Source organism: Muscardinus avellanarius (assembly GCF_963383645.1).
Source record: "Muscardinus avellanarius genome assembly, chromosome: 4".
NCBI lineage: Eukaryota > Metazoa > Chordata > Mammalia > Rodentia > Gliridae > Muscardinus > Muscardinus avellanarius.
This window is the reverse complement of record NC_137789.1, coordinates 108,025,031-108,052,611: the sequence shown is the minus strand read 5'-3', so window position 1 is coordinate 108,052,611 and position 27,581 is coordinate 108,025,031. Positions and strand designations below refer to the sequence as shown.

The 27,581-nt window shown below is 39.5% G+C and overlaps 1 protein-coding gene across 1 annotated transcript; it reads left to right on the top strand.

The window, feature by feature from the left end:
* Window positions 1-1,448: 1,448 nt before the first annotated feature.
* SLC16A9 (solute carrier family 16 member 9) lies at window positions 1,449-27,363 on the top strand (the record flags this gene model as incomplete). The annotated part of the gene is made up of 5 exons (XM_080694939.1): window positions 1,449-1,650; window positions 13,830-13,973; window positions 20,747-20,842; window positions 25,407-26,321; window positions 27,185-27,363. The coding sequence occupies exons 1-5, from the start codon at window positions 1,455-1,457 to the stop codon at window positions 27,361-27,363; spliced, it is 1,530 nt and encodes a 509-aa protein (XP_080551065.1). The 5' UTR covers window positions 1,449-1,454.
* Window positions 27,364-27,581: the final 218 nt, after the last annotated feature.

The window sequence follows — 27,581 nt, the reverse complement described above, 5'->3', positions numbered from 1 at the left end:
GGAGTGGTATAGCTGGATCATATGCTGGATCCATTTCTGATTTTCTGAGGAATCTCCACACTAATCTCTATAGCAGCTGCACTAATTTGCAATCTCAACAGTGTAAAAGAATTCCTATTTCCCCACATCCTGGCCACTGTTTATTGTTGATTGACTTCTTAATGATTACCATTCTGATTGGGGTTAGATGGAATCTTAGTGTAGTTTTTATTTGTATCTCCCTGATTGCTAATGAGGTTGAACATTTTATCATGTATTTATTGGCTATTTCTTGTTTTGATGAGCTTCTTTTTAAAGGAAACGTTGTGAACAGTAAACATAGGAAGTGAGTGGGGGTTGACGTTGGCTTGGTGAGATTATTATTTTTTTTAATTATGCTGCACAGGGCAGGTCAGGGGTGGCCTGGTTTTTTCAGGATCTCTAGGTTGGCCTCATCCAGTTAGAGATAATATTTGGAATATATCCACATCATAAGTATCATAAGCCTTTAACGATATATATTTTTGGCTTTATTTGGTCCAAAAAATACATTGTGTAAGCTAGCAATGTGTTTAGGCAGTTATCATCTAGATTTACAATATTCTAAGGCTCAAGGGTTTCTTATGAATTCAGAACTGGAGGAACACAGGTGTGACAAATAGAAGTGAGGGTGTTCATAGAGCTTCTTAGATTTAAAGTTATAGTTTCGGCTGGGCGTGGTGGCGCACGCTTGTAATCCCAGTGCTTGGGAGGCTGAGACAGGAGGATCACACAGATTCGAAGCCAGCCTCAGCTACTTAGTGAGGCTCTCAGTAACTTAGTGAGACCCTGTTTCCAAATAAAATATAAAAATAGGTCTGGGAGTGTAGCTTGAAGGTAGAAAGCCCCTGGGTTCCATCCCCAGTACTGCAAAAATAAATAAGTAAGTAAATAAAATGTATAGTTTCTCTTTTCTTTCCTGTTAGTATATTTCCTCCCTATCTATATTTCTTCTATACTACCTCAGATGCATAATTTATGCAAATGATAGGTGAAAATTAATTAATTAATTTATTTATTTATTTATTGTGGTACTAGGGGTGGAACCCAGAGGCTTTCTACCTCTGGGCTATACTCCCAGACCTTTTTAAAATATTTTATTTGGAAACAGGATCTCACTGAGTTGCTAAGAGCCTCACTAAGTAGCTGAGGCTGTCTTCGAACCCATGCGATCCTCCTGTCTCAGCTTCCCAAGCGCGGGGATTACAAGCGTGCGCCACCACGCCCGGCTAGGTGAAAATTTAAATACTAACTTGATGTCAATGGTATTTTGTGCCTGTCCATGTATATGTTTAGAGAATCTTTTTATTTTTTAACTTAGGAGGATATATATTTTAATCCAAAACACTGTGCCCACCATACTCTAAATGTGGCTTTCTTTTCTGCTTTTTACCTTTTAGGGCCAACAGAAAACACTGCCTTGATTTCACCTAACGATGGAACTTAAAAAGTCACCTGATGGTGGATGGGGCTGGGTCATTGTGCTTGTCTCCTTCTTCACTCAGTTTTTGTGTTACGGATCCCCGTTGGCTGTTGGAGTCTTGTATATAGAATGGCTGGATGCCTTTGGCGAAGGGAAGGGAAAAACAGCCTGGGTGGGATCCCTGGCCAGTGGAGTCGGCCTGCTTGCAAGTAAGTGGATGAATTTATGCTTCTCCTTGCCCTTTATCCATTTATTACATTTGCTGCGCCGTTAACATTGTGCAAGATGTGGGAGGCTCTTTATTTAAAATAAAAAGTATAACATACATTTTCCTGATTATACCACCACTCTTTCACTATGATATATTGGTGTAAAAACACAGGAATTCCATAAGGTAGTCAATCATTTATTCATTCATTTGTTTATTTGCTACCATGTGCCAGGAAGCACGCTAGATGCCAGAAATGAACAGACGAACTGAAAGCACCTGGCTTCTGCCCATAAAGAAGTTCATAGTCTATTGAGGGACACTTGCACAAGTACAAATGAATCCAAAGGATGAAGGCAGCCATGTCAAACTCGCCCAAGGCACACTGGTGACCAAAGGATCAGATGATGCTCTGCTGTCCTCTGAGCAGTTTCTGCTTGGCTCTTTGATTATTCCTCTGATTCAGCTACACTGGTCAAATCACATGTCCTACATTAATAACAAATTCATAGGAGACATTAAACATAGCAAAGTATAGTCTTATCTCACAACAATGTTATTATTAAGGATTTTGTTATATGTAAGCTATATGTGTTATATTTTTGTGTCTCCAAAGTTATTATTTTGATAAATGTTTATACATTATTATATTATAGTGATTTCTATCATTTTTAGGGAGAACAACAGAGGGTTTTCATTTTTGTCATCAACGTCATGTACTACTTCAATTCCTGAAGTAATAGTGTGACCTTGCAATAATATTTAGTGATCCTCACTTAGTTGAATGCATTTAAGCACAAATGTGCCAAGATGGTGATTTGCACAGGGTCAGCGGCCCTGGAGTCTCTTCCTATGTATTATATGAACTTGCCATGATTTCCTGAGCAAATCATGATTTCTATTTTTGTGGGGGAAAATAGGGACATTGAGCTGCTGATTTGTAAGGTGTTTTGAGTTCTAAAGTGGTTTCATAAAAATAGCCCGGAATAGAAGGGCTTCCAGGAACCCCAGTACCACCAAAAAAAAAAAAAAAATTCTTACAACAAAGTACATTAGCCATTTTCTTCTTTTAAATATGTTGTTGCTTGGATATTAAAGGAGACCTCCTGGGGGGAAAAGGAGCAACTGCTTTCTACCTTGTCAAATTAAAAACAAGACATCCAACACTTGAAAAACAATGTTGGATTATCCGGGCCATGACAGATAAGATAACCAAGCATAACAAACAAATGATATAATACTGTCCTTATGGGCTGGAAAAGTTTGCCCAAGACTTGTTTCAAAGAGTTTTTCGAAATAGGGATTGCTTATACAATTGTCAATGTACAAGTGGATCATAAATTGTTATGTTAATAAAAGGATTTGAAAGGATTGATTTCTTGAAAACAACCTGGAAGGGAAAGGAGAGAAATTTTAAAATATTTTCTAGTTAGTCACCGTTATTAGCAAATACTTAGTTGATCAAAGATGCAATTAGCCTGGCTTCCATCCAGGCTCAACAGATAATTGAAATGATATCTCCCTTAGCACATAGCTGGAAAACTAGGCTTCTCATCAGGAAGTCATTCTGTAGGAGGAGAAGTCTGGGGAAACTAAGAGCTTGAGGCTAGGGTGTTTTCAGATCTGGGGCTGACTCTCCTTTGGAAAGGGCAGCTTTTCACCTTCTTCACCTTGTTAGGTGGATGATCCCTTGTCTCCAGGACAAGCGACAGCCTTTTTTTTTTTTTTTTTTTTTTTTGCAGTAGTGAGTATTGAACCCAAAGGAGTTCTACCTCTGAGTTATGCCCCCAAGCCCTATCCCTATTTTTTATTCTTTATTTTTAAACAGGGTCTCACTAAGTTGCGGAGGGCCTCAAAGTAGCTGAGGCTGTTCGCGAACCTTCAATCCTCCTGTCTCAGTCTCCCAAGGCCTGGGATTACAAACTTATGCTACCATGCCTGGTGGCAGCCATCTTCACATCTAGGCAGGAATGGCTACATGATTTGTAGGTCCTGGTGCAAAATGAAAATACAGGATTCTTGTTAAAAAATTATTGAGAATTTCAAACAGTTGACAGCAGGGCGTTAAATAAAATCTGGGGCTCTTCTTTTTTGGGGGGCAGGGGGCTCTTCTGAGAGCTGAGTCCAGTGCAGCTACTTGGATCTCAATTTCAAGAAGCTGACGTGGCTTATAAGGGCTAGGAAGATGAAGAGTCTTCCCGAATTCAGGGAGAGGACAAGTACTTGGAGGAGCTTATGGGGAAGTCGGAAGCCAACTCAAGGCCTTAACTCTATCGCCATTGAGCTGAGGGAGTCTGCACGGACATTTTACATCTCTGAGCCTGATGTCATCAACGAGATGAGGTGTTTGACCCTCAGACATTCTAATTCAGTTGGTCTGTGAAGGGGCCCTGGTACATGAGGGGGGGAAAAAAAGAATACAGTACTTTTTGTGCTAAATTAACCCAGGGCCTTGTGCATGCTAAGCATATGTCCAACCACTGAGTTGCACACCTGAGCCCCATGACTCTTTTTTTTTTTTTGGTATGATACTGAGGATTTATCACAGGCCAGGAGATGCTGATCCAGGCAGCTCCCTGAAAATTATTCTGTGGTTCCTGCCACAGAAGGTCGCTGCTCTAGGCAGCTTCCTGACAATAGTCTTCTTGCACAAAGATGACACAGAGTCAGATATAATAATTTGGAGAGAGTTATATTTAACATTTGGGGGTTCAGGAAGGAGAGAAATGACACTTCTGGCCTCCTGTATCCAGCACCTTTCTTTCATTGAGGGTTTATTTTATTTTAAAAAATGTATTATTATTATTATTATTATTATTATTATTATTATTATTATTTGGTGGTACTGGGGTTCCTGGAAACCCTTCTACCTCCGGGCTACACTCCCAGACCTATTTTATATTATTTTTATTTGGAAACAGGGTCTCTTAAGCCAGAGAGGCTGATTGTGAACCTGCTGCCATCCTCCTGTCTCCGCCTCCCAAGCGGGTGGGAGGGAGTGGGGAGGGTACTACAAGCCTGCGCCACCAGGTCGGGTGTTCATTGAGGGTTTAAATAAAGCAAATGGCAAGGAAGTCACCAGTTAAGTTTAGGATTACAGTTTAAGTTTTTGGAAAAGGCAAGCATGAACTAGGTTTAGGGCGTGGCACTCGCAAGCTAAATTTAGGGATTGACAAGATGAACATTTCTGGGAGAACTGGAGGTCATCAAAATCCTCCTTCCATTCCCTTCCAGTCCAAGGAAATTTATCTGCTTGCAGACAATTTCCACTTAGCATGTACTAGGTACATAGCTAAACTGGTCTGAAATGGTGACCTCATTGCATGGGTTAAGATGGCTTCCAACAAGGATTAAACCCAGAGTTGTTCTACCTCTGAGCTGCATCCCCGGCTCTATTTTATTTTTTATTTAGAAACAGATCTCATTAGGGCCTTGCTAAATGGCTGAGACTGGTCTTGAAACTCCGATCCTCCTGTCTCAGCCTCCCAAAATACTGAGATTACAGGTGTGAACCACTACGCCTGGCTGGGCCCTGTAATTTTTTTCCTGAAGTCTCAACAGTGATTTTTAGTTGGAAATTACTATGGCTCAAGCCTTCTCTATTTATATTTTGATTTTGTACATTTTTGATGGCTCTCTGATGTATAATTTGCTTTAACTTTTTTTATATGTGAGGACTACTGTAAGTTTCTTTTTGGTGGTGAAATTATTCATACTATGGAAGTTATGAAAAATAAATTATGAGCAAGGCATACTGACACAAGCCTGTAATCCCAGTACTTGGGAGGTTCAGATAGGAGGATTGCAGATTCAAAGTCAGTCTCTGCAACTGAGTGAGGCCCTCTGCAACTTAGTGAAACCCTGTTTCCAGATAAGAAATAAAATTGGGCTGGGTGTATAACTTGGAGGTAGAATGCCTCTAGATTCAATCTCTAGTACAATTCCAATAAATAAATAACAAATAAATAAATAAATCATGTTCAGTAACTTTGGTTCTGATAAGGCTGTGTAAAAAACAACCATAGATATCTCTGTATCTTCTTTGATAAAAGATAAATTTATACATGCATGCATATATTTGCATATAGACATCTTTTTGATAGAAGACGAACATCACATACATTCATATATACAGTTGCTCATAAATTCAGGTGTATATATGACTTATTTGAGTTTGTCTAAAAAGGCCTGCCCATCCTTGCTTTATAAGAAAGGGATTGGGTGCAGTCTTGGTCTCTGAGTAATTTGGGGGAAGGGTTCCTTGTACACAAGGTCAGCAGAAGTTAACCATGTGATAAAGGCCAACTTGTATCCATGAATGGGTGTGTCTGCAGCCACGTTCAAAGGTTCAGTTTGCAGAGGAATCTGTAGTCTGGTTAACTATGGCCTCCTGACTCCAGCTCCAACCCACTGCTATTTCATTTTGATATTTTTCCTTCACTGATTCTGTTACCAGGATTGGTCTGGGCCGCCCACCAATGGAAGATGAAAGCAAGTAGGAAGGAATCAGGTTTTTTCAAGGGCAGTATTATTGAGAAGATTGGAGGGGTTCCCTCCCCAAAGCTGCATCCTGGGAATCTCAGGAGCACAAAGGGTTTCAGAGGGAAGCAAAGGAGGAGCAGGGCAGGAAGACTGCATGGTGAGCGTGGTGTGTTGGGTGAGGTCTTCTTACTCAGAGCATGTCTCTCTTCACCAGAACAGAACACTACAGACCTCAGCCTCCTAGGACCAGTTCCTAAAGTTCTTCTTAGACAAAAGTAAAGACTAAGAGGGGCATTGAGCAAAAGTCATCAGATGTTCTGGTTTCTGTAAATCTAAAGATTTACCAGATAACATTTTAACCATCTAGTTGGGGCTTCTCTTCAGAATTTAGAATGCCAGGCCAAAGGGAGGGGCTCGGAAAGGACTGGGGAGGGGCAGAGTACGGGAGAGGGCTCAGTGATCAATGCCAGGGACAACTTCCTAAGGGGCTGCCCTGCTCCGGGTCTTCAGAGACTACATCTGACAGATAGAAGGTAGACAGCAGGAGGAGGGCTGTCCTGGGTGCCACAGCCCAGAGTCTGCGCTGCAGGTGACAGCTCCTGATGGAGAAAATTGGCTGGAGAAGAGGGATTGTGCTAGGAGACCTGATGGTCAGTTCTATGTGTCAACACGGCTGGGCCACATCCCCTGGTTATTTATTTATTTATTTATTTATTTATTTATTTAGTGGTACTGGGGGTAGAGCCCAGGGGCATTTCTATCTCCGGGCTATACTCCCAGACCTATTTTATACTTTATTTGGAAACAAGGTCTCATTAAGTGAGTGAGAGCCTCACTAAATAGCTGAGGCTGGCTTCAAACCTATGCGATCCTCCTGTCTCAGCCTCCCAAGTACTGGGATTACAAGCGTGCACCACCACGCCTGGCTTCCTCTGGTTATTTAAATAGTAAGCTAGGTATTGCTGTGAAGGTATGTTAGAGTTGAGAATAGAATCTATAGTAAGTTTTCAAACAGGAGATTATCCTAGATAACTTGGGTAGACTTGATTCAATGGATTTCAAGGCCTGCAGAGCAAAAATAAACTTTCCCAGAAGAAGCGATTCTGCCTGGGGCTGCAGCTTCAGCCTTTACCAGGAAGTTGCAAATTGTCTTTCCTGATGGTCTGCTCTGTGGATTCTGGATTTGTCTGCCCAGGAAATACCACCGCCCAATTACCCAAGCCAATTGCTTGCCATAAATCTCTTAGTATCATTTCCTCCTGGTTTTGTTTCTCTGGTTGAAAGCTGACTGGTACAGGAGAAATGGAAGGTAACTGAAGCAGAGGACTCTTACGGCCTCACTATTTTTTAAAATGAGCTAACACACCTTTTGGCCAGATGTCATTCTTGAAATTCAAGAAGGATGACTCGGCTTTTAAGACAAGCTAGCTGCTGAAACAACAGGGAGATCTTTTGTTCTGTAGATTTGTATTCAAAGCAGATTTAACAGTTCCTGCACCCCACTTTTGTCCTTAATTCCTCCAGCCTTTAGAGTCCTAATATGAGTCAGTAAAGTTATCCCCAGGTTAATACAGTGAGTCTACACAGCCAGCCCTGTTTGCCTGAAAGGAGTCATGAGCGCTGGCAGAGTGAGCATGAGAACTCCTTTGAGAAGACTGAATTCCTGCTTCCCGAGGGGTTCTGGTGCATTGCTAGGTTCTTGGTGTGCCAGAAGGTTCCAGGCAGGATTGGTGAGAATAACGACTGGGTTTGGGGTACACTTGCCACCCTCCATGCAAAGGAAGTTGGTACAGAAGAGGTCATGGATTTCAGCAGTGGAACTTCTTCGTGCCTTCCTCTTCTCAGGTTGATGAATTTGAGTTTCTCTGTCTCTGCTGAGCAAGGAATGAGAATCCTGTCAGTTTGGAGAAGCCCACACTGTGGGCTTCCCACATTTAAGGTGCTGGGGTCGGAACCTCATGGGCCCATCTGATCGGTCATTAAAAAATCCTGTCCTGGAGGTCCACAACCCGGTGGCCACTGTATTTTATTTCTAGTTGGACCATTGGCCAATTTATGGCTTCAATGCAGCTAACTTGGGTATCCTATTCTCAGGTCTCTGTGAAACTTTTTGGGGAAAGAGGTGAAAAGAGGTTGATTTTTTTTTCTTCAAAGAAAATAATATCTCAAAGCTACCTTATAATAATCACAAACTGGGAAATAGCAGTGTTTCTGTTTCTTCCATCAAAATGCATTTTCGAGCTGGGCATGGTGGCACACACCTGTAATCCCAGTATTTGGGAGGCTGAGACGGGAGGTTTGAGGCCAGCCTCAACAATTTAGCAAGATCCTGTTTCAAAATAAAATGAGCCGGGCGTGGTGGCGCACGCTTGTAATCCCCGCGCTTGGGAGGCAGAGACAGGAGGATCGCGCAGGTTCGAAGCCAGCCGCGTGCGCTGGCTTAGGAGACCCTATTTCTAAATAAAAATATAAAATAGGTCTGGGAGTGTAGCCCGGAGGTAGAAGGGCTTCCAGGAACCACAGTACCACCAAAAAAAAAAAAAAAAAAAGAAACAAAAAGGGCTGGGGGAGTAGATTGAAAGTAATGCTTCTGGGTTCTTTTTCTTTTCTGGTGGTACTGGTGACTGAATTCAGAGCCTTGTACATGGTAGGCAAAGCACTCTACTTCCAGAATAACTTTAATAGTCAGCAAAAATTGGATCTTCCCAAATTACCAGAAGGAGGGACCGAAGGGAACAAAGTCATGACTTACTTTCTGACTTCCTTAGAATCAATTCCTTTTCTTCACATTCCTAATTCAGGTGAGATCACAAGAGATTTTTCCAATTGGAGTTTTCTTATTCTTTGTCCTCATTGGCTGAGAATTATATTAGTTAATTTGACTTGCAGATAACAAGTAAGGAAGTATTTCCTATATTTTTTTATATTTAAGAGATTGTGGTGCTCAAAACAGCATCTTCCTCTACTCTTTCTTCACTCTTCACTTTGCTTTATAGGGTTATTTGTTTCTGTTTTCCCCAATACACCAGTTTTATCTTTTTTTGTGGGCATGTATCAGCATTGTGCAAAATATGTTGCCTAGCAACTCTAGGAGGATAGAATATATATATATATATATATATATATATATATATATATATATCTTATTTTTAGAATATATACCCTAAATACACACACACACACACACACACATACACACACACACACACACACACACACACACACACACACACGGTGGTACTGGGGATTGGATCCAGAGGCATTCTACCTTGAGCTACACCTCTAGCTATTTTTTAATTTTTTCTTTTGAAACAGGTTCTCATTAGATTGCTGAAAATCTTGCTAAGTTCTGGAGGCTGGTCTTGAACCCGAGACTCTTCTGTCTCAGCCTTCCAAGCATTGGGATCATAGGCATGCACCACCACACCTAGCTAATAGATTATCTTGTTTCTAAGGATGAGGGTAAAATAAGTTGACTTAAATTTTTTTTTTTTTTTTTTGAAACAAGGTCTCACTGAGTTGCAGAGGGCCTCACTAAGTAGCTTAGGCTGTCCGCGAACCGTGATCCTCCGGTCTCAGCCTCCCGAATGCTGGGATTACAAGCGTGAGCCACCATGCCCAGCTTCACTTGCCCTACATTTTAAAACAGCAAGTGATCATAAATGTTATGTTTAACTTGATATAAATTTATAAAAGTACTTAATCTATAAGTTATTAACGAAAGTACTCTGGTGTTCTTCACTAATATTTTGATTTTTAGGAAAAAATTAAGATAATGATTGAGGGTTGTGGGTATAGCTCAGTGGTAGAGTGCGTCTAGCATACAGAGGGCTCAAAAGTTCATCCACAATACGAAAGAAAGAGATAGATAGATAGATAGATAGAGAGAGAGAGAGACTTCTCAACTGTGAAGAACTCTAGGTTGACTTTGGCCTTGGCTGAGTCATTACTGACTTGCTGTGGACACATTGGACAAATTGTGATCTTTCTGCACTCCAGTTTCATCATTTTAAAAATGAAGTGGTTTGGGCCATTTCAAGATCTCCTTTTGCTCTAAAATTCTGGGTCACTCATCTCTTACATCAAGAAATTTTTTTCTCTAAGTAAGCAGTAGATGGCAGTGTGAAAATAGAGAATTAAAAAAAAAACAGCTATTTGTTGTTTTCATCTGTCAAATAATCTTTGTGTATTTCTTCCTAGAGCTAATTTTTTGTTTGTTTGTTTTTTGTTTTTGGTGGTACTGGGGGTGGAACCCAGAGGCTTTCTACCTCCAGGCTATACTCCCAGACCTATTTTATATTTTAATTTTTGGAAACAGGGTCTCACAGTTGCTGAGAGCCTCACTAAGTAGCTGAGGCTGGCTTCGAACCTGTGTGATCCTCCTGTCTCAGCCTCCCAAGCACAGGGATTACAAGCGTGTGCCACCACGCCCGGCTTAGAGCTAATTTTTTGAAAGATAAAAATGTATTAAGGTGAAAATGATTTTAAAAGCTATTATATAATAGATAATAATATTATACATTTTTATTTAATCTACTTATTTATTTGCAGTTCTAGGGATTGAACACAGGAACATTCTACCTCTGTTCTATACCTCCAGCCCTATTTTATTCTTTATTTTGAAACAGGGCCTAAGTTGTGAAGGGCCTCACTCTCACTAAGTAGCTGAGTCTGCCTGTGAACTTGTGAACCTCCTGTCTCAGCCTCTCACGTACTGGGATTACAAGTGTGCCTCACCAACCCTGGTTTATTATACAGTTTTTAAAGCACTGGTTTTGGTTGTATATGCTATGAAGATTATTACCCTTTGCATCTTCAGACACCCTGACTCTGTGTTTCTTTGTTGAATTAATGTGCATTGGAGCATTTGTTTAAAGTCCTAAAGCTGGCTGTGGTGGTGCACTTTTGTAATCTCAGTACTTGGGAGGCTGAGACAGGAGGATCATAGGTTTGAGAATAGCTTCAGCAGATAGTAAGACTCTCCTCAACCTAGCAAGACCCTGTTTCAAAATAAAAATAAAATATGACTGGGGTTGCAGCTCAGTGGTAGAATGCACTTGGGTTCAATCCCAGTACCAGAAAAATAAACAAATAAAGCCTTATTTTGAGGATGCAACTTGAAACTTCAAGCATGGCAGTAATAATCTCTGTTTCAAATCCATTATGCTTCTTAAATTCATAGACACAGGATCTTGGTGTCAATGCAGTTTGGTAAACAACAGAGAAGGGTCATGATATCGTTAGTCATCCACTTATGAGATTTGACTCTTAAAACCATTCTATTTTTGAAGTATGCATTTCTCATTGGGTATATATACAGCTCAACTATTTGATAATGAGTTTAGTCTTTGTAATGGATTTTTCTTTTAAAACTGGCACAGAACATTTCCCTCATTTTGTCATATAAATATATCAGTCTGCTTTTCTGCTGTGGCCCAACAAAAAAGTCCCCAGTTCGTGGCTGAGAGGAATGTGGGAGAGTCTTAGGCATTGGAAACCATATGGTCATCTCAATGGTCATGATTAGGTCTTATATATGTGTTTAAGAGATTCTCTGGTATCAGAAAGGATGTTGGGTTTGGGGTTGTTGAGTCCTGGCTCTGCCACTTAGTATTAGTGAAAATGTAGAAGGATTCCATCTTTTCTTGATTTGAGGTTACTTTAAAAAGAAGTAAAAGATATATACCAAAGAGTGCATGTATCAGGAGAGCAAAGCTTGGTACACTTTTTCAAGCTGAATGCACCCCTGTCATCAGTCACACCCAGATCCCGAACAGGAGCAGTGTCCTGGAGTTGGGCTGTGCCCTCTCTTCTGAAGGCTTCTCTTCCTGCCAAAGGAAAATACTGTCCTAACTTCTAGCCACAAGTCAGCTTTGTCTGTTTTTGTACTCTTTGTAGTTGAAATTACATGGTTTGAACTTTCTGAAATGGGTGTCTTGCTCAAAATAAGTTTGTGAGATTATGTTCATACTGTTGTATATAGTTGTAGCTCACTGATTTTCATCGACTTATGATGGCCTATTGTAAAAATACATCAGAACTTACTCATATATCCTACCGCTGATGAACACTTGGGTTTCCTGCCTGTAACTCATTGATAGCTCTGCTGTGAACATCTGTACAGATGACTTTTGGCATCGTAATTCTATTGGGTGTCTCCCCAGAACTGGAGCTTCTGGTTTTCACAGTGTTCTATGTTTAGCAATAAAGGATAATGCCAGCAGTGTATGAGAATTTGATTTGCTCCACCTATTTGATAATACTTAGTATTGTCTGTCTTTAACCATTAAGGTAAGTGGGTGGGTTTTTTAAAAATTGGTGATCATAATTTGTACCTTGAAATGTTGTCAACTCAGTTAAGTATCTTCGATCTTTCTTCTACCATGGACTTGGACAGCTTCTTTTTTAACGGGTCTGGAGATGGAACCCAGAGGCTTTCGACCTCTGAGCTACACACCCTGCCCAATTTTTTTTTTTCTTTAATTTGAAACAGGGTCTCACTGAGTTGCAGAGGGCCTCACTAAGTAGCTGAGGCTGTTCATGAACCACGATCCTCCGGTCTCAGCCTCCTGAATGCTGGGATTACAAGCGTGCGCCACCACGCCCAGCTTGGACAGCTTCTTAGAAGTTTACTTTTCTAACATGAAAAATGATACTGTTGGGCTCAATAACTCCAGTGTATTTTGATAGCTCTGTAATTCTGGTGGTTTCCAGGCACAATGCTAGTGGGGAAGAATTTCACTCTCATTCAAATCCGATTACACAGCAGTTGTCCTCTTACACCAGAATAAATTGGAGAATGATCACTTTTGCCTGTCAGCCCACAATGCAGAGTATAACTATGAAATGGGTACTGTCATTATTCCAATTTTCAGATGATGAAACTAAAGGTTTAAACTAAATTTATTTGGGGGAGATAAACTTTTTTGAGGAGATCAAATAAATTGCTTAAAATTAAACAGCTAGCAAGTAGTAAAGGTAGGATATGAATAACATCTAACTCCAGAATCAATCCATCCTTCCTTCCTTCCTTCCTTCCTTCCTTCCTTCCTTCCTTCCTTCCGTCCTCTTAATCCCAGGGGCATTCTACCTCTAAGATATACTCCCCAGCCCTCCCTTTTTTAAAAATTTGAAACAGGGTCTCTCTAAGTTGCTGAGGCTCTTACTAGTTTGCTGAGGTTGACCCAGAACCAGCGATACTCCTGTCTCAGCCTCCCAAGTACTGGGATTACAGGTGTGTGCCACCACTCCCAGTTTGCTTTCTTGCTCGCTTTCCCTCCCTCCCTTCCTTCCTGTATAGGAGCATTGTATCCTAGGCTAAATCAATAACTCATTTCCTTCCTTCCTTCCTTCCTTCCTTCCTTCCTTCCTTCCTTCCTTCCTCCCTCCCTCCCTCCCTCCCTTCCTTCTTTCTCTCCTTCCTTCCTTCCTTTCTTTTTCTTTCTTTCTTCTTTCTTCCTTTCTTTCAACAGGGGCTTGCTAAATTGCCAAGGCTTGGCTTCAAATTTCTGATTCTCCTACCTTGGCCTCTCAAGTAACTGGGATGACAGGCATGTCCCACAGTGCCTGGTTTAGATGTTTATTTTTGTTGTGGTTTTATGATGCCCAAAATCACTTTGAACTTACAACAAATGGATCATGTGGCTGTGGGAAAGGGGTTATTGTTAAGTAAGTGAAGGTTTAATTCTTGTTTTTAAGGTCCTGTCTGCAGTCTCTGTGTGTCATCTTTTGGAGCAAGAGCAGTCACAATCTTCAGTGGCTTCCTGGTGGCCGGGGGCCTGATGTTGAGCAGCTTTGCCCCCAATGTCTACTTTCTGTTTTTTTCCTACGGCATTGTTGTAGGTAAGGAAACTGGTCACTGCGACTTTTCCAACTTCATGAATTACACAACATTTCACCAGTATGAATTATAAGGAGTGAAAATGTCCACTAATACTTTCAATGAAAACCTCTCCAAAATTATTGCTTCAGTAAAATGTCTGCTCATTGAATCTAAATGTGTGAAAGGAATGATACTTTTGAACAATTTATAGTATGTCTCCTTGCAAGACATAGTATGGTTTCCATGTCAGCACCTCTCTCTAGATAAGAACAACAACAAAAAAAGGGCCGGGTATGGTGGCTCACACCTGTAATCCCAGTACTTGGGAGGCTGAGACAGGAGGATCACAGGTTCAAGGACAGACTCAGTAAGTAGTGAGACTCTCATGAACCTAGTGGGACCCTGTTTCAAAATAAAAATAACATATTAAGGCTGAGGGTGTAGCTCTGAGTTAGAAAGGGAAAGTGAGCTGAGAGGAACTTGAATGTCATGGCCTCTGTGTCTTCTTGCCGAAGAAGTAGCCCTTTTCTATTGGACAGTCAGGTGGGCTCTGTTGAGCTGATTGGATTCACCAACAGTTGTTTCACCCCCAGCATCTATTGGCAGGGCCCAGATCAAGTCATCACAGAAGTAAAAAGCAGATTTTACAACACTTATTATTGTTAGTTAGTTACTTACTTACCTACTTAGTGGCACTGGAGATTGGACCTAGTGGTTTGGCAGAGTGTTTTGTGAAGAATTCTTGTTATCAGGCCTACATCATGCGACTCCCTCTCAGATATATATATACATATATATATATATATATATATATATATATATATATATATATTGGGGGGGGGGTCTGGGGATGGAACCCAGGGGTATTTGACCTCCGAGCTACACCCTCTGCCCTATTTTTTATTCTTTATTTTGAAACCGGGTCTTACTGAGTTGCAGAGGGCCTCACTAAGTAGCTGAGGCTGTCTGCGAACCGTGATCCTCCGGGTCTCAGCCTCCCAAATGTTAGGATGACAAGCGTGTGCCACCACACCCAGCAGCTATATTTATTTATTTATTTATTTATTTATTTATTTATTTATTTATTTATTTGGTGGTACTGGGGTGGAACCCAGAGCCCAGAGTCTTTATGCCTCCAGGCTATACTTCCAGACCCATTTTATATTTTATTTGGAAACAGGGTCTCACTAAGTTGCTGAAAGCCTAACTAAGTAGCTGAGTCTGGCTTTGAACCTGTGCGATCCTTCTGTCTCAGCCTCCCAAGTGCGGGGATTACAAGCTGGCACCACCACGCCCGGCCTATTTATTTAATTTTTAATTATGGTTTTACAAAAGTGACTCTACTTTGATTCTGACAACTTCTGCAAATGGGAGAGGTGAGGAAAGAGGCCTCTGGAGTTGTGGTCTCACCAGAGGTGTGTGAGAAAGGTGTATGGAAAAAATATTGGAACATCTAAATACACTTAATTTTAATTACTTAAATAAAGGAAAATAATTATGTTTTACTCATATTTATGCTTCAAAATCTCAGCAGTATATACATTTGTTTTTAAGTAACTTCATTTATTACAGATGTTATTAGCACAAGTATTTATTTTTATTTTATTTATTTATTTATTAAATATTTTTCTGGTGCTGGGGGTTGAATTTAAGGGCATTCTATCTCTGAGCTACATCCTCAGCCCAATCTTTCTTCCTTCCCTTTCTTTCTTTCTTTCTTTCTTTCTTTCTTTCTTTCTTTCTTTCTTTCTTTCTGTGGTACTGGAGGTGGAACCCAGAGGCTTTCTACCTCCGGGCTATACTCCCAGACCTATTTTTTATTTTATTTGGAAACAGGGTCTCACTAAGTTGCTGAGAACCTTACTAAGTAGCTGAGGCTGGCTTCGAACCTTTATGATCCTCCTGCCTCAGCCTCCCAAGCGCAGGGATTACAAGTGTGCGCCACCATGCCTGGCTTATTCTTTATTTTGAAGGAGGTTCTCATTAAGTTGCAAAGGGCCTCACTAAATAGCTGAGGCTGTCTGAGAACCTGCGATCCTCCTGTCTCAGACTCCCAAGTATTGGGATGACAAGTGTGGACCACCAAGCCTGGCTTAGTATAAACATTTATTATGTTTATACTGGATGTTGATACTAAGAATTTTTTCATTGCTGGAATCTGATCAAAACTGATTTAGAAACCAAGGAAAGCTTTAAGGTAGTATTTCCTAAATATTTTAGTATTAATGCCCTTTATTTACTTATTTGGGATCCCAAGGAGCTTTTGATTATATGGACTGTACTACTTATTCTATTAAAATTTACCATGTTAAAAGATATGATATTTAAAAATATTTATTCATTTAAAAATAAAAAACCCAGGGCATGGTAATATAAGTAGGATATTTATTATGAAAAAATGACTTTTTAAAAAAAAAAGAGCAAAATTTAGTGAGAAGTGTGTGTGTGTGTGTGTGTGTGTGTGTGTGTGTGTGGTACTGGGGATGGAGCCCAGGGGCTTTTCTACCTCCAGGCTACACTCTCAGACCTATTTTATACTTTATTTGGAAACAGGGTCTCACTAAGTTGCTGAGAGCCTCACTAAGCAGCTGAGAATGGCTTCGAACCTGTGCGATCCTCCTGTCTCAGCCTCCCAAGCGCGGGGATTACAAGCATGCGCCACCATACCCAGCAAGAAGAGTGTTTTTTTTGTTTTGTTTTTTTTTTTTGTGTGTGATGCTGAGTATCCAAATCAGGGCCTCACACATGCTAGGCAAGTACTCTACTCATGAGCCAAACCTACATCCCTGGGAGACTGGTATTGTTTTTATATATTTGCAAATCTCCTTAATGTCTGACTTCACAGAAAACACAGGTTCTCCTATTTACATTGGCACTCATTGTATTGCAAAATGCTTTTTTTTTTTAAATTGAAGTATATAAAGAAAATTTGGCCTCACAAAGATGTATTTGGAAAAGGGAAGGATTTTAATTGCTTTTTCAGGTCATTGTATATGTTCTTTGATATTATACCCAAACTAGGTAAGAGATCATTTCCTAAAGATTAATTGCAATGTGGAGCCTGATACCACACCAGTATACTTTTCTACATTAAATCCACTTGTTTATTTTGTACTTTGATTAGCTCTTTACTCAAACCTGATTTTGTAACATCGTGAATTTTTTATTTGAAAAATACTGGTTCTTGGAGTAATGCAAAAGCTTTAAAACATTAACACATTTCTTTATGACACATCAAAAACCACTGCGTTAATACCACTAAAAAGCTCATTAGAAAATCTTTGTATTGGAAAGCTGTCAAATTCATAGGGGAAATACAAGTTTTCTAAACTTCTGTGTTATTTTACTGGAAAACTTGAATTTTATCAATGGTGATAATTACCGTCACTTGTTTCCTTTGTTAATCTGTTTTCAAAGAGTGTCTGCCAAATGCCCAGTGTGAATAAGCCACAGCTGATCTGTCAGACAATCTTCAGATCAAAAACAGAGTCATATGAAAAGTGGCCATTTTAGTTGGCGACTAAAACTTAACCTAAACTGAAACTATTTTATCTGGCCACTAAAGTACTTAAGTACTTTTCCTTGCAGCAGTCCTTGTAATCGAGATGAACCATTTAAAACATACTTGTTTGTTTTCACCGTGACTGTGTGGTAGGAAAGCCTATAAAGTATGAAGTTTGGTACAAACACCTTGATTTGTGCTAAGGCTTTTGCAATTTTATTTTATTATACTTTTGCACCATCAACATATATATTGACACAGTGGGAAAAAAGCAGAGAAAATCTTAGTACGCTTGTAAAAATAGTTTTGATTTCACGGATTCCATGAGTCAGTCCTAGAAACCGCAGGACTCCACAGACCTGTCTTTATTAACCTCTGTTTCATGGTCTGCCTGATACAGTGATGAAGGGGTATGCCATCTTCTACTTTTTAAAAAAAATTTTGGTAAAAAAAAAATGCATCTTAAATTTCTGCTACATTTAAAAAATGAGATAATCTTAATGGAAAACTACTTGGTATCATTTTTAAAAATTATTTCGCTGGGTATGATTGATTGTACATGCTTGTAGCCCAGTGCTTGGGAGGCGGAGACAGGAGGACCTCACAGGTTCAAAGCCAGCCTCAGGCTGGACGTGGTGGTGCACGCTTGTAATCCCAGCGCTTGGGAGGCGGAGACAGGAGGATCTCGCAGGTTCAAAGCCAGCTGCGTTGGCATAAGAGACCCTGTTTCCAAAAATAAAATAGGTCTGGGAGTGTAGCCCGGAGGTAGAAGGGCTTCCAGGAACCCCAGTACCACCAAAACAAAACAACAACAACAACAACAAAAACACAAAGCCAGCCTCAGCAACTTAGCAAGACTGTCAGCAATCTAGCAAGACCCTATTTCCAAATAAGAAATAAAATAAGAGTTGGGGTTAGTTCAAACATAGAATGCCTCTGGGTTCAATCCCTAGTACCAAAAATAAATAAATTTTTATCTAATCTAAGGTTAAGTTTTTTGGGCGGGTCTGGAGATGAAACCCAGGGGCATTTAACCTCCAAGCTATGCCCTATTTTTTATTCTTTATCTTGAAACAAGGTCTCACTAAGTTGCGGAAGGCCTCATTCAGTACCTGAGGCTGTCCATGAACCACGATCCTCCGGTCTCAGCCTCCTGAATGCTGGGATTACAAGTGTGCGCCACCACGCCTGGCTTAAGGTTAAGTTTTTATAAGTTGTTGTTTCTACTTTTTTTGCACTGGCATTTACTAATCAGAAATGCCTTTTATTCCTCCCCAGAGCCTTGACAACCAAATCACAGAAAAGTACATCCATTTCCCTCCAAAGGCTTTCAGAAATAGTCTTAGTGAAGGGTGACATTTTTGGCTTCATAAAACCGATTTTTCAGAAACAGTATTATTTCATGTCTTGAAATATACAGTATGTAATGATAATTTTATAAACGAATCCAACTAATGTTTAAGTCAATGCAATAGTATTTTTTATGTTTGTTTGTTTTTTGTTTTTTGAGGGTCCGGGGATTGAATCCAGGGGCATTCGACCTCCAAGCTACACCCCCTGCCCTGTTTTTATTCTTTATTTTGAAACTGGGTCTCACTGAGTTGCAGAGGGCCTCACTAAGTAGCTGAGGCTGTCCGCGAACCGTGATCCTACAGTCTCAGCCTCCCAAATGCTGGATTACAAGCATGCGCCACCACACCCAGCTAGTATTTTTTTAATAGGTCACATAAAAGGGTACTTCCTTTTAAAAATTTAAGGTGTAATTCTTTTAATCCATTTCATTTCTTTAAGAAGTCTTTATTTTTCTTCTTTCTTTGTGGTACTAGAAATTGAACCCAGGGGTGCTAAACCACTGAGCTACTCCTCCAGCCCTTTTATGTTTTTTTTTTTTTTTTTGAGACAAGGTCTCATTGAGCTGCACAAGCTGACCTTGAACTTTCAATCTTCCTGCCCCAGCTCCCTGCTTCAGCTGGGATTAAAAGTTTGGGCCATTGGGTCATTGCACCCAATTTAAGAATGCTGTATTTCACCTAATGAACCGTGGTTAAAATTCAGTTTTCAGATTGTAGTATATATGTTGTTTTTAGAGTGATCTTCAAAATCATATAATGTTTTGTTTTTGTTTTGTTTTGTGTTTTTGGTTTTCTTTTTTGGTGGTACTAGGGGTGGAACCCAGAAGCTTTCTACCTCTGGGCTATACTCCCAGACCCATTTTATACTTTATTTGGAAACAGGGTCTCACTAAGTTGCTGAGAGCCTCACTAAGTAGCTGAGGCTGGCTTCAAACCTGTGCGATCCTCCTGTCTCAGCCTCCCAAGCGTGGGATTACAAGCGTGCGCCACCACGCCCGGCTAAAACCATATAATGTTAACAGAAGAAAGGCAAATAGTAAGTATGTTAGAGACAAAGGAGAAATTTGTGAAAAACAAACAGACCATAACAGACTGAACAGAGAGAAAAAGATTAACAAGAACCTTGGAGATGATCTGGACACAAATATTGCCCTTTGGACTCAAAAAGGGGAATTTTGTTTTAAGAGTTTTTTAATTATGAAAAAATTTGAAGTTATAAAAAATAGAGAATAGTATGGCTAACAACCAATATTTACTACTTAAATTTAACAATTGTCAATATTTTATTGTATTTGCCTCCTTCTCCCCCACAAAGGTACTTTAGACTAAATTAAATACATCACCAAACATTAATCCAAAGTAAGCTGATACGCATCTCTAAAAGATAAAGATTAGAAATATAAATTTTACAGTCTGAGGATGACCGAGATTCCAGAAGACCTACCCTCTGCCTTTGTTTTGCAGACTGGGGTGTGCTAGCTGCTCTCCAGCCAAATTTTTAGAAGTTGTTTGAAGGCCCTAGAGGAGGAAGAACACTGAGTTAGGGACTTGGAAAAGAAACAGATTTCCAATGAGGAAGTCTGGTTAAATTTTGCTACTTGGTGTGTGATTTATATTTTCTATCAGTCCCCATTAGTAGTTATATTTGCACTATTCATTTATGCTTTAGAAATTGGATTTATTTTTACTTGACCCTGAGCTTGAAGTGGGTGTAGGATGAAAAGTAGAGTTGTCCAACCTGTCCATGGGGGGCCACACAGCCAACATAGAGGGGGTCTAGGGACCCATACTCTGAAGTTTTAGTCAGCCAGTACCAGAACATTCTGTTGGAGATGCTTGATTATTCTCTTTGTTTGTTTGTTTGTTCCTTCCTTTATTTTTCTTCTGCACTGAAGTAATGCAATTTGCCTTAATTTATGCAATGTCTTCTTGTGCTTAGGTCTCGGATGTGGTTTATTATACACTGCAACAGTGACCATTACATGCCAGTACTTTGATAGCCGCAGAGGTCTTGCACTTGGCCTGATTTCAACAGGTACGCTTTCAAAAGTATATTATTGTCATTATTTATCCTTATAAGCAAAGGTAAAGGTTACCAAGCATATATATATGTCCAAATAGCTGTTACTACTTACCAATCAGGTAGCAAAATAATTTTTTTTTTTCGGTACTTGGGATGGCACCCAGGGGCATTCTACCTCTGAGCTACACCGCCAGCCCTATTTTTTATTATTTATTTTGAAACAGGGTCTCACTAAGTTGTGAAGGGCCTCACTAAGTAGCTGAGGCTGGCCACAAACTGTGATCCTCCTGTCTCAGCCTCCCAAGTGCTGGGGTTACAGGGGTGTGCCACCACACCCAGCTAGCAAAATGATTTTTTTACCCTACTTCTAGAAGAAAATCTTATTTTCCACTTTAAATATGGGAGGGGAGTGGCTTTTAAAAAACACTAAGGTGCATATGTAAAAAATCTGGGACATTAGATGTGCAACATAATATATAAAAAGGAAGCTCATGGTTTAGAACATTTAGAGGCATATGTGGATGAAAGCTTTGCTAAGAGAGGCAGATAATACATTATAGAATACTTATTTCTGAGAAATTGAGGTGAAAGAGAAGGAAGATGAAAACTCATAAAGTCACTGTTGGAAAGACTGGTGCTGACCATTTCTCTTTCTCACATATTGTGGAACTTACAATTTGTCTAAAGTACTGATTTCTGAACATGTCTCACAACTATGTGTATATTCAAACAACAGCTTGTTTCTTCTTGTTCTTCTTTTAATAATCAAAAGATGATGACTAAGGGTGAAATGTCTGTATAAAATATAAATTTTAAGCTGGGTCGAAATCTTCATTTCGACATACCTCAAATCTCAATATTTGAGAGGCTGACAGGAAAATCTTGTTTAAGTCCTCCCTTGGCAACTTCATGAGACCCTTTTTCAAAATAAAAAATAAAATAGGGATTGAGATATAGTTCTCAAGCCAACCGAGAGTTAGCTAGTTGCTTCAGTCTTCAGTATCACTACAATAAATAAATAATAAATAAATAAATAAATAAATAAATAAAATTTAAATATTAAAGCTTTCAGGGCTTCCCCAGATATTTTTTAAGTGGTATTTCACTTTTCAGTGAAAGTGTTTAGAGAACTTATCAAAATGTCTGTGGCCAATGTTTTATGAGTTTATTTAGGGGCTATAGCTGCCAAGTTAACAAAAGCTGTAAGTTTACATAAGCTATTTGTTTATAGGCAGGCATTCCTGGGAGGTCAGGTTTCTAGATAGACTGAAGACCTTCAGGGGTTGTTCTGGCAAGAGGATCCACAGTAATGTTTTGTTCTTGAGGCCACCCAAGGGCAACAAGGAAATTCCTGGTTACATTGAACAGAGCTGGCTAGTTACTCAGCAGTTGAAGGGAGCATTGCCAGGAGGGAATGATAAACCATGGTTCAGGAGGAGACAAGTCAGAGAAAGAGGACACAGATAGGACAGAAATGGGAGAAGAAACACTAAAAAAGAGAACATGGGAGTCCAGGATCCGTGGAGTGCTGTCTAAGGAACCCGCCAGCATCTCCCACAAGTAGGCGGGAGTTTGAGAGTGGGCATGACGACTCAAAGGGCGTAGGGTCTTACCTGCAGGATGTTATTTTGTGGAGGGAAAAGAAAAGGTAGTTACAACACAGACCCTGGAGCCAGACTGCCTGGTTTTGAATTTTGATTCTGTTACTCTCTAGCTAGCTGTTTGTGTTGGGCAATACCTAACTGTTCTGCACCTCTGTTTTCTGAAATTTCAAGAGGGGACAGTAATCCTAGTCATCACTTCGAGTTCTTGGGAATCTAAAGAAGTATCTGTGTAAGGTACATGGCAAGGGCTCTGAAACTGCTAGTCCTTATAATGGTGACCTAGGTGTCCCTTTATTGTCCAAATTTGTTTATGCTTAAGAATTTGGAAATTGCATGCTGCAAGAGTGGCTTTGGCCTTTCATTCAGTCTAGAGGGGAGGGTGGAAGGCCTGAGCTATGCCACACTGAATAAAAAAATAGAGCAATTTTCCTGGTCATATTTTTTAATTAAAAATGCCACTGGCTTTTTGAATTGGTTAAGAGCACAAAATGTCACAGGTAGTTCTGCCTTAAACAAACTAAAAAGCTGTGTGTGTGTGTGTGTGTGTGTGTGTGTGTGTGTGTATGTTTACTTTTTCCCAAGTCACCCCAAAAATCGTGTATGAAGAAAAGCTGTCATACACAAGAAATTGTATCCTGAGTTTTTTAGGGAAACAGTTGTTAAAACAGGAATGTAGACAGAAATCCAAATTTTTAGGGCACGATCTTTTGCCATAGTCAATAGGGGTTGTTAAGCAGATGCCTATGGATCAGAGTTGACCTACTGCCAGTTTTTGGATAGCCCACAAGCTAAGAATGGTTTTACATTTTTAAATTATATTCAAAAACATAAAAAGACTATTCTTGAACATGTAAAAACTATGTGAAATGCAGCATGCATTGTAAAATTTTATTGCAGTGTAGCTATGTTCATTCCTTTATGGAGTGCACCTGGCTGTTTTCATCCTACAGAGCTAGAGCTGAGAGTATTTGGTACAGGTCTTATATGGACCACACCACCTTAAATATTTACTCTCTGGCCCTTTACAGAAAGAGTTCATTGACCTTGGGTTCAATGAGTTAATTGGCACACGAGTATATCTCTACTGTTTAGACTTTCTGAGCACCAGTTTCTATTTTCCTTCTTTGTAATATATAATCCAGACATGGATGAAAAGCATACTTAGTGCTTTGTTTTTCTTTGCCTTTTACATTGACCATTTTCCAATTAGGATGTCATTTTTGAAGATTTAAAATGACAGATTTACTGTTTACAAAATTTCACAATGAAATTCTTAACTTACTCTCCATTGCACTGAAAGAATTTTGGTATCTTTTTAAGCCCTGGCTATGTTCTTATGGGGTATAGGTTGAGATATTTAATTTGATTTCCCCTGACTATCATTTGGTTAACATATCATAGGCTTTCAATAAATGACTACTGAATTGATTTGATATGTTTCCTTTGTATTTCATGAAGTTGACAGATAAACTTGGTTGGTAAACAATGAAAAAATTATTTTCTCAAAAGTCAAAACAGAATTTTCAAAACACCAAGAGTTTTTTTTTTAGAGTCTAATGATGTGACACTCGGTTAGAATCTACACAAAGAGGTAGCGTTATATACACACACACAAAAAAAATAACAGTTAATGGATGCTAATGCACTGTAGTGGGAGTTGCTCTGCTTTATTAAATTATTTTATTGTGTTTTCTGGAGTGTTTTTAATTTAGAAGTATGTGCCACTTGTACAAAGATAAGGCAAGGATCATAATTTTTCTATTATTACTTAGTTAACAAAGATATATTACTCTCTTAGTAGTTACCCAAAGCTAATATTTTAACTGTCCATACATTAGCACGAGCCATTAATTAGCATCTGCATTCAAAGATCCCCTCTCCCCCAGGAAATGAAGGAATTCTGAAAAATATTCTGAAAAAATATTCAGAAGAGAAAACTGACGCACCTAAGAGGAAATATTTTCTTACAACTCCAAGTCATTTAGTTATTTATAAGAATTTTGGGTAAGATGGGTTTTTACAGCATGCCCGCCACTGATGTTCATGTCATCAGCATGCCTGAGCCTGGTCCCACTGGAATCCTGCCGGGGCAACGATACAGTTTGGCATTCCAGGGTGTTTAGTGTGATACTTTGTAACTTAAATACCCTACCAAATCCCACTTACTCTTTTCATCATTTTATAAGTGCATTAAAATACGAATCACTCATTCTGGTGACTCATCCATAGATTTTAACTATCAAACTGCTATAAACATCTTTAAACTAAGCTATATTACTCATCTCAAAAATAAATGTGAAAACCTAATTTTCCAAAGGCAATAAACATATGTTATAGCATGGAGCCTGGCACATAATAAATGCAAAAAAAAGGTAATTGCCCAATTATATATGTTAAGAATATGGACTCCTGGAGTCAAACTGAGTATGAATCCTACTCATGTTACTTATATCTTTTATGATTAGGGGCAAATTTCTCAAGCTTTCTGGTCTTGAGTCACTTCAGTTGATAGGATCATTAAAAGAATTAGACATGTTATATCAAGCTCTTAACAGCATCTGAATTATAAACAAATGTTATAGCAGTATTACTACTATTATTACTATATTTTTTAATTTTTTATATTTTTATTTCTTTTTGCGGGCTGGGGGTGGAACCCAGGGGCATTTGACCTCCGAGCTAACCTCCTGCCCTATTTTTTATTCTTTATTTTGAAACCAGGTCTCACTGAGTTGCAGAGGGCCTCACTAAGTAGCTGAGGCTGTCCGCGAACCACGATCCTCTGGTCTCAGCCTCCCGAATGCTGGGATTACAAGCGTGCGCCACCACGCCCGTCTATTATTATTATATTTAATATGCTGTGGGTATAATGTGAAGGTATCTATGACTGCCAGTATAATGTTACCAATGCTTGTCCTGAGAGCCCTGAATTATAAGAGACTGAGACTAAACAATTTCCATTTTTCTTTTAGGTTCAAGTGTTGGCCTTTTTGTTTATGCTCCCCTGCAGAGGATGCTGATTGAGTTCTATGGGCTGGATGGGTGCTTGCTGATTGTGGGGGCTTTAGCCCTAAATATATTAGCCTGTGGCAGTCTGATGAGACCCCTTCAGACCTCAGATTGTCCTTTGCCTGAAAAGACAGCTCTGGAAAATGTACCGGATAGATACTCCCTTTACAACGAAAAAGAAAACCTGGAAGAAAATATACACATTCTTGACAAGAGCCATGGTAGTGAGGGAAAGGGGAAAGATGCTTCAGCCTACGGTGGCTGGAGACAGGAGAATCTGCCTCAGAAGAACCTCATGACAGTGGCACACACAAGAGAGCCTGAAACATACAGAAAGAAAGTTGCGGAACACACATATGTTTGCAAACAACTTGCCAAGAGGAAGTGGCAATTATATAAAAACTATTGTGGCGCGACTGTGTCTCTCTTCAGAAACAAAGTATTCTCAGCACTTTTCATTGCTATCTTTCTTTTTGACATTGGAGGTTTTCCACCTTCGCTACTTATGGAAGATGTAGCAAGAAGTTCAAATGTGAAAAAAGAGGAGTTTGGTATGCCTCTTGTTTCAATTATAGGCATCATGACAGCAGTTGGCAAGGTCCTTTTAGGGATACTGGCTGATTTCAAGTGGATTAATACCTTATATCTTTATGTAGCTACTTTAATAATCATGGGCCTGGCCTTGTGTGCAATTCCATTTGCCAAAACTTATGTCACGTTGGTCATCCTTTCTGGCATCCTGGGATTCTTTACCGGCAATTGGTCCATCTTCCCGTATGTGACTACAAAGACTGTGGGGATTGAAAAACTAGCCCATGCTTATGGAATATTAATGTTCTTTGCTGGAGTTGGAAGTAGCCTTGGACCACCAATCATTGGTAAGATATTTCTCTTCAAGTTGACTCTGCCTATTGTTCTTTTTTTTTTTGGTGTGTGTGTGTGTGTGTGTGTGTGTGTGTGTGTGTGTGTTACTGGAGATGGGACCCAGGGGCATTCTACCTCCGAGCTATACCCCCCAGCCCTATTTTTTATTCTTTATTTTGAAACAAGGTCTCACTAAGTTGCAGAGGGCCTCACTAAGTAGCTGAGACTGTCTGTGAACCGCGATCCTCAGTCTCAGCCTCCCAAGTACTGGGATTACAAGCGTGCTGGGATTATAAGCATGTGCCATCATGCCCTGCTTACTGTTATTTTATTGTAATATCTCCAGATATAGAAATCCAGACTGTAATAGTAGCAAAGATTGACATACAATAAATATGCATAGAATATCTCATGGTAATGATTTATTCGAGATCCCTTTGACTCAGGTGAGAAAGTCTATATTACTTTCTCTGGCTCTGGGTTAATTCTTGGGAGAAACTCAAAATGCCTGCTTCTTCTTGTCCAAATATTTGAGAGATTTTCCTCTTGCACAGCTCAGTTGGAAGTAGGTGGAGAAGTGTATGTGTGTGTGTGTGTGTACTGATTCTAATTATATATATATATATATAATTAGAATCAGTACACACACACATACATATATATACATATATATACACACATGTATGTTTCAGTGCATATATATTAGTGTGTGTATTTTTATCACACACTGAACCTAACTGCATATAAAATTGGTGAAATTAGAGTATGAGCTTGACAGTCATACTGTTTCTATGAATAGTATTCGGCAAACATTTATTCAGAGTACTTCTGTGAATAATATTCACTAAAATTCACCTTTTTCTTGCTGTTTTTTCAGGTTGGTTTTATGACTGGACCCAGACCTATGACTTCGCATTTTACTTTAGTGGCTTCTGCGTCTTGGTGGGGGGCTTCATTCTGCTGCTGGCAGCCCTGCCCCGCTGGGATATGGGCAATAAACAATTCCCTAAGCCAACTCCAAGAACTTTTTTGTACAAAGTTGCCTCTAATGTTTAGAAGAATATTGGAAGGCATTATTCTTTTTTTTTTTTTTGCTATTTTATACCATAGAGCAAAAATTATATTTTTTCAAAAATTCTCAAGCAAATTCTTTATAGTCAAGACTGTTTCCTTGTACCAAAATTTCACTGTGCCTGACTTGGAATGAATACTTTTTTTTTTTTAACAATGATTTCTGTACTGTACATGTAACCTCTACCCCCTGTATTTTCTTC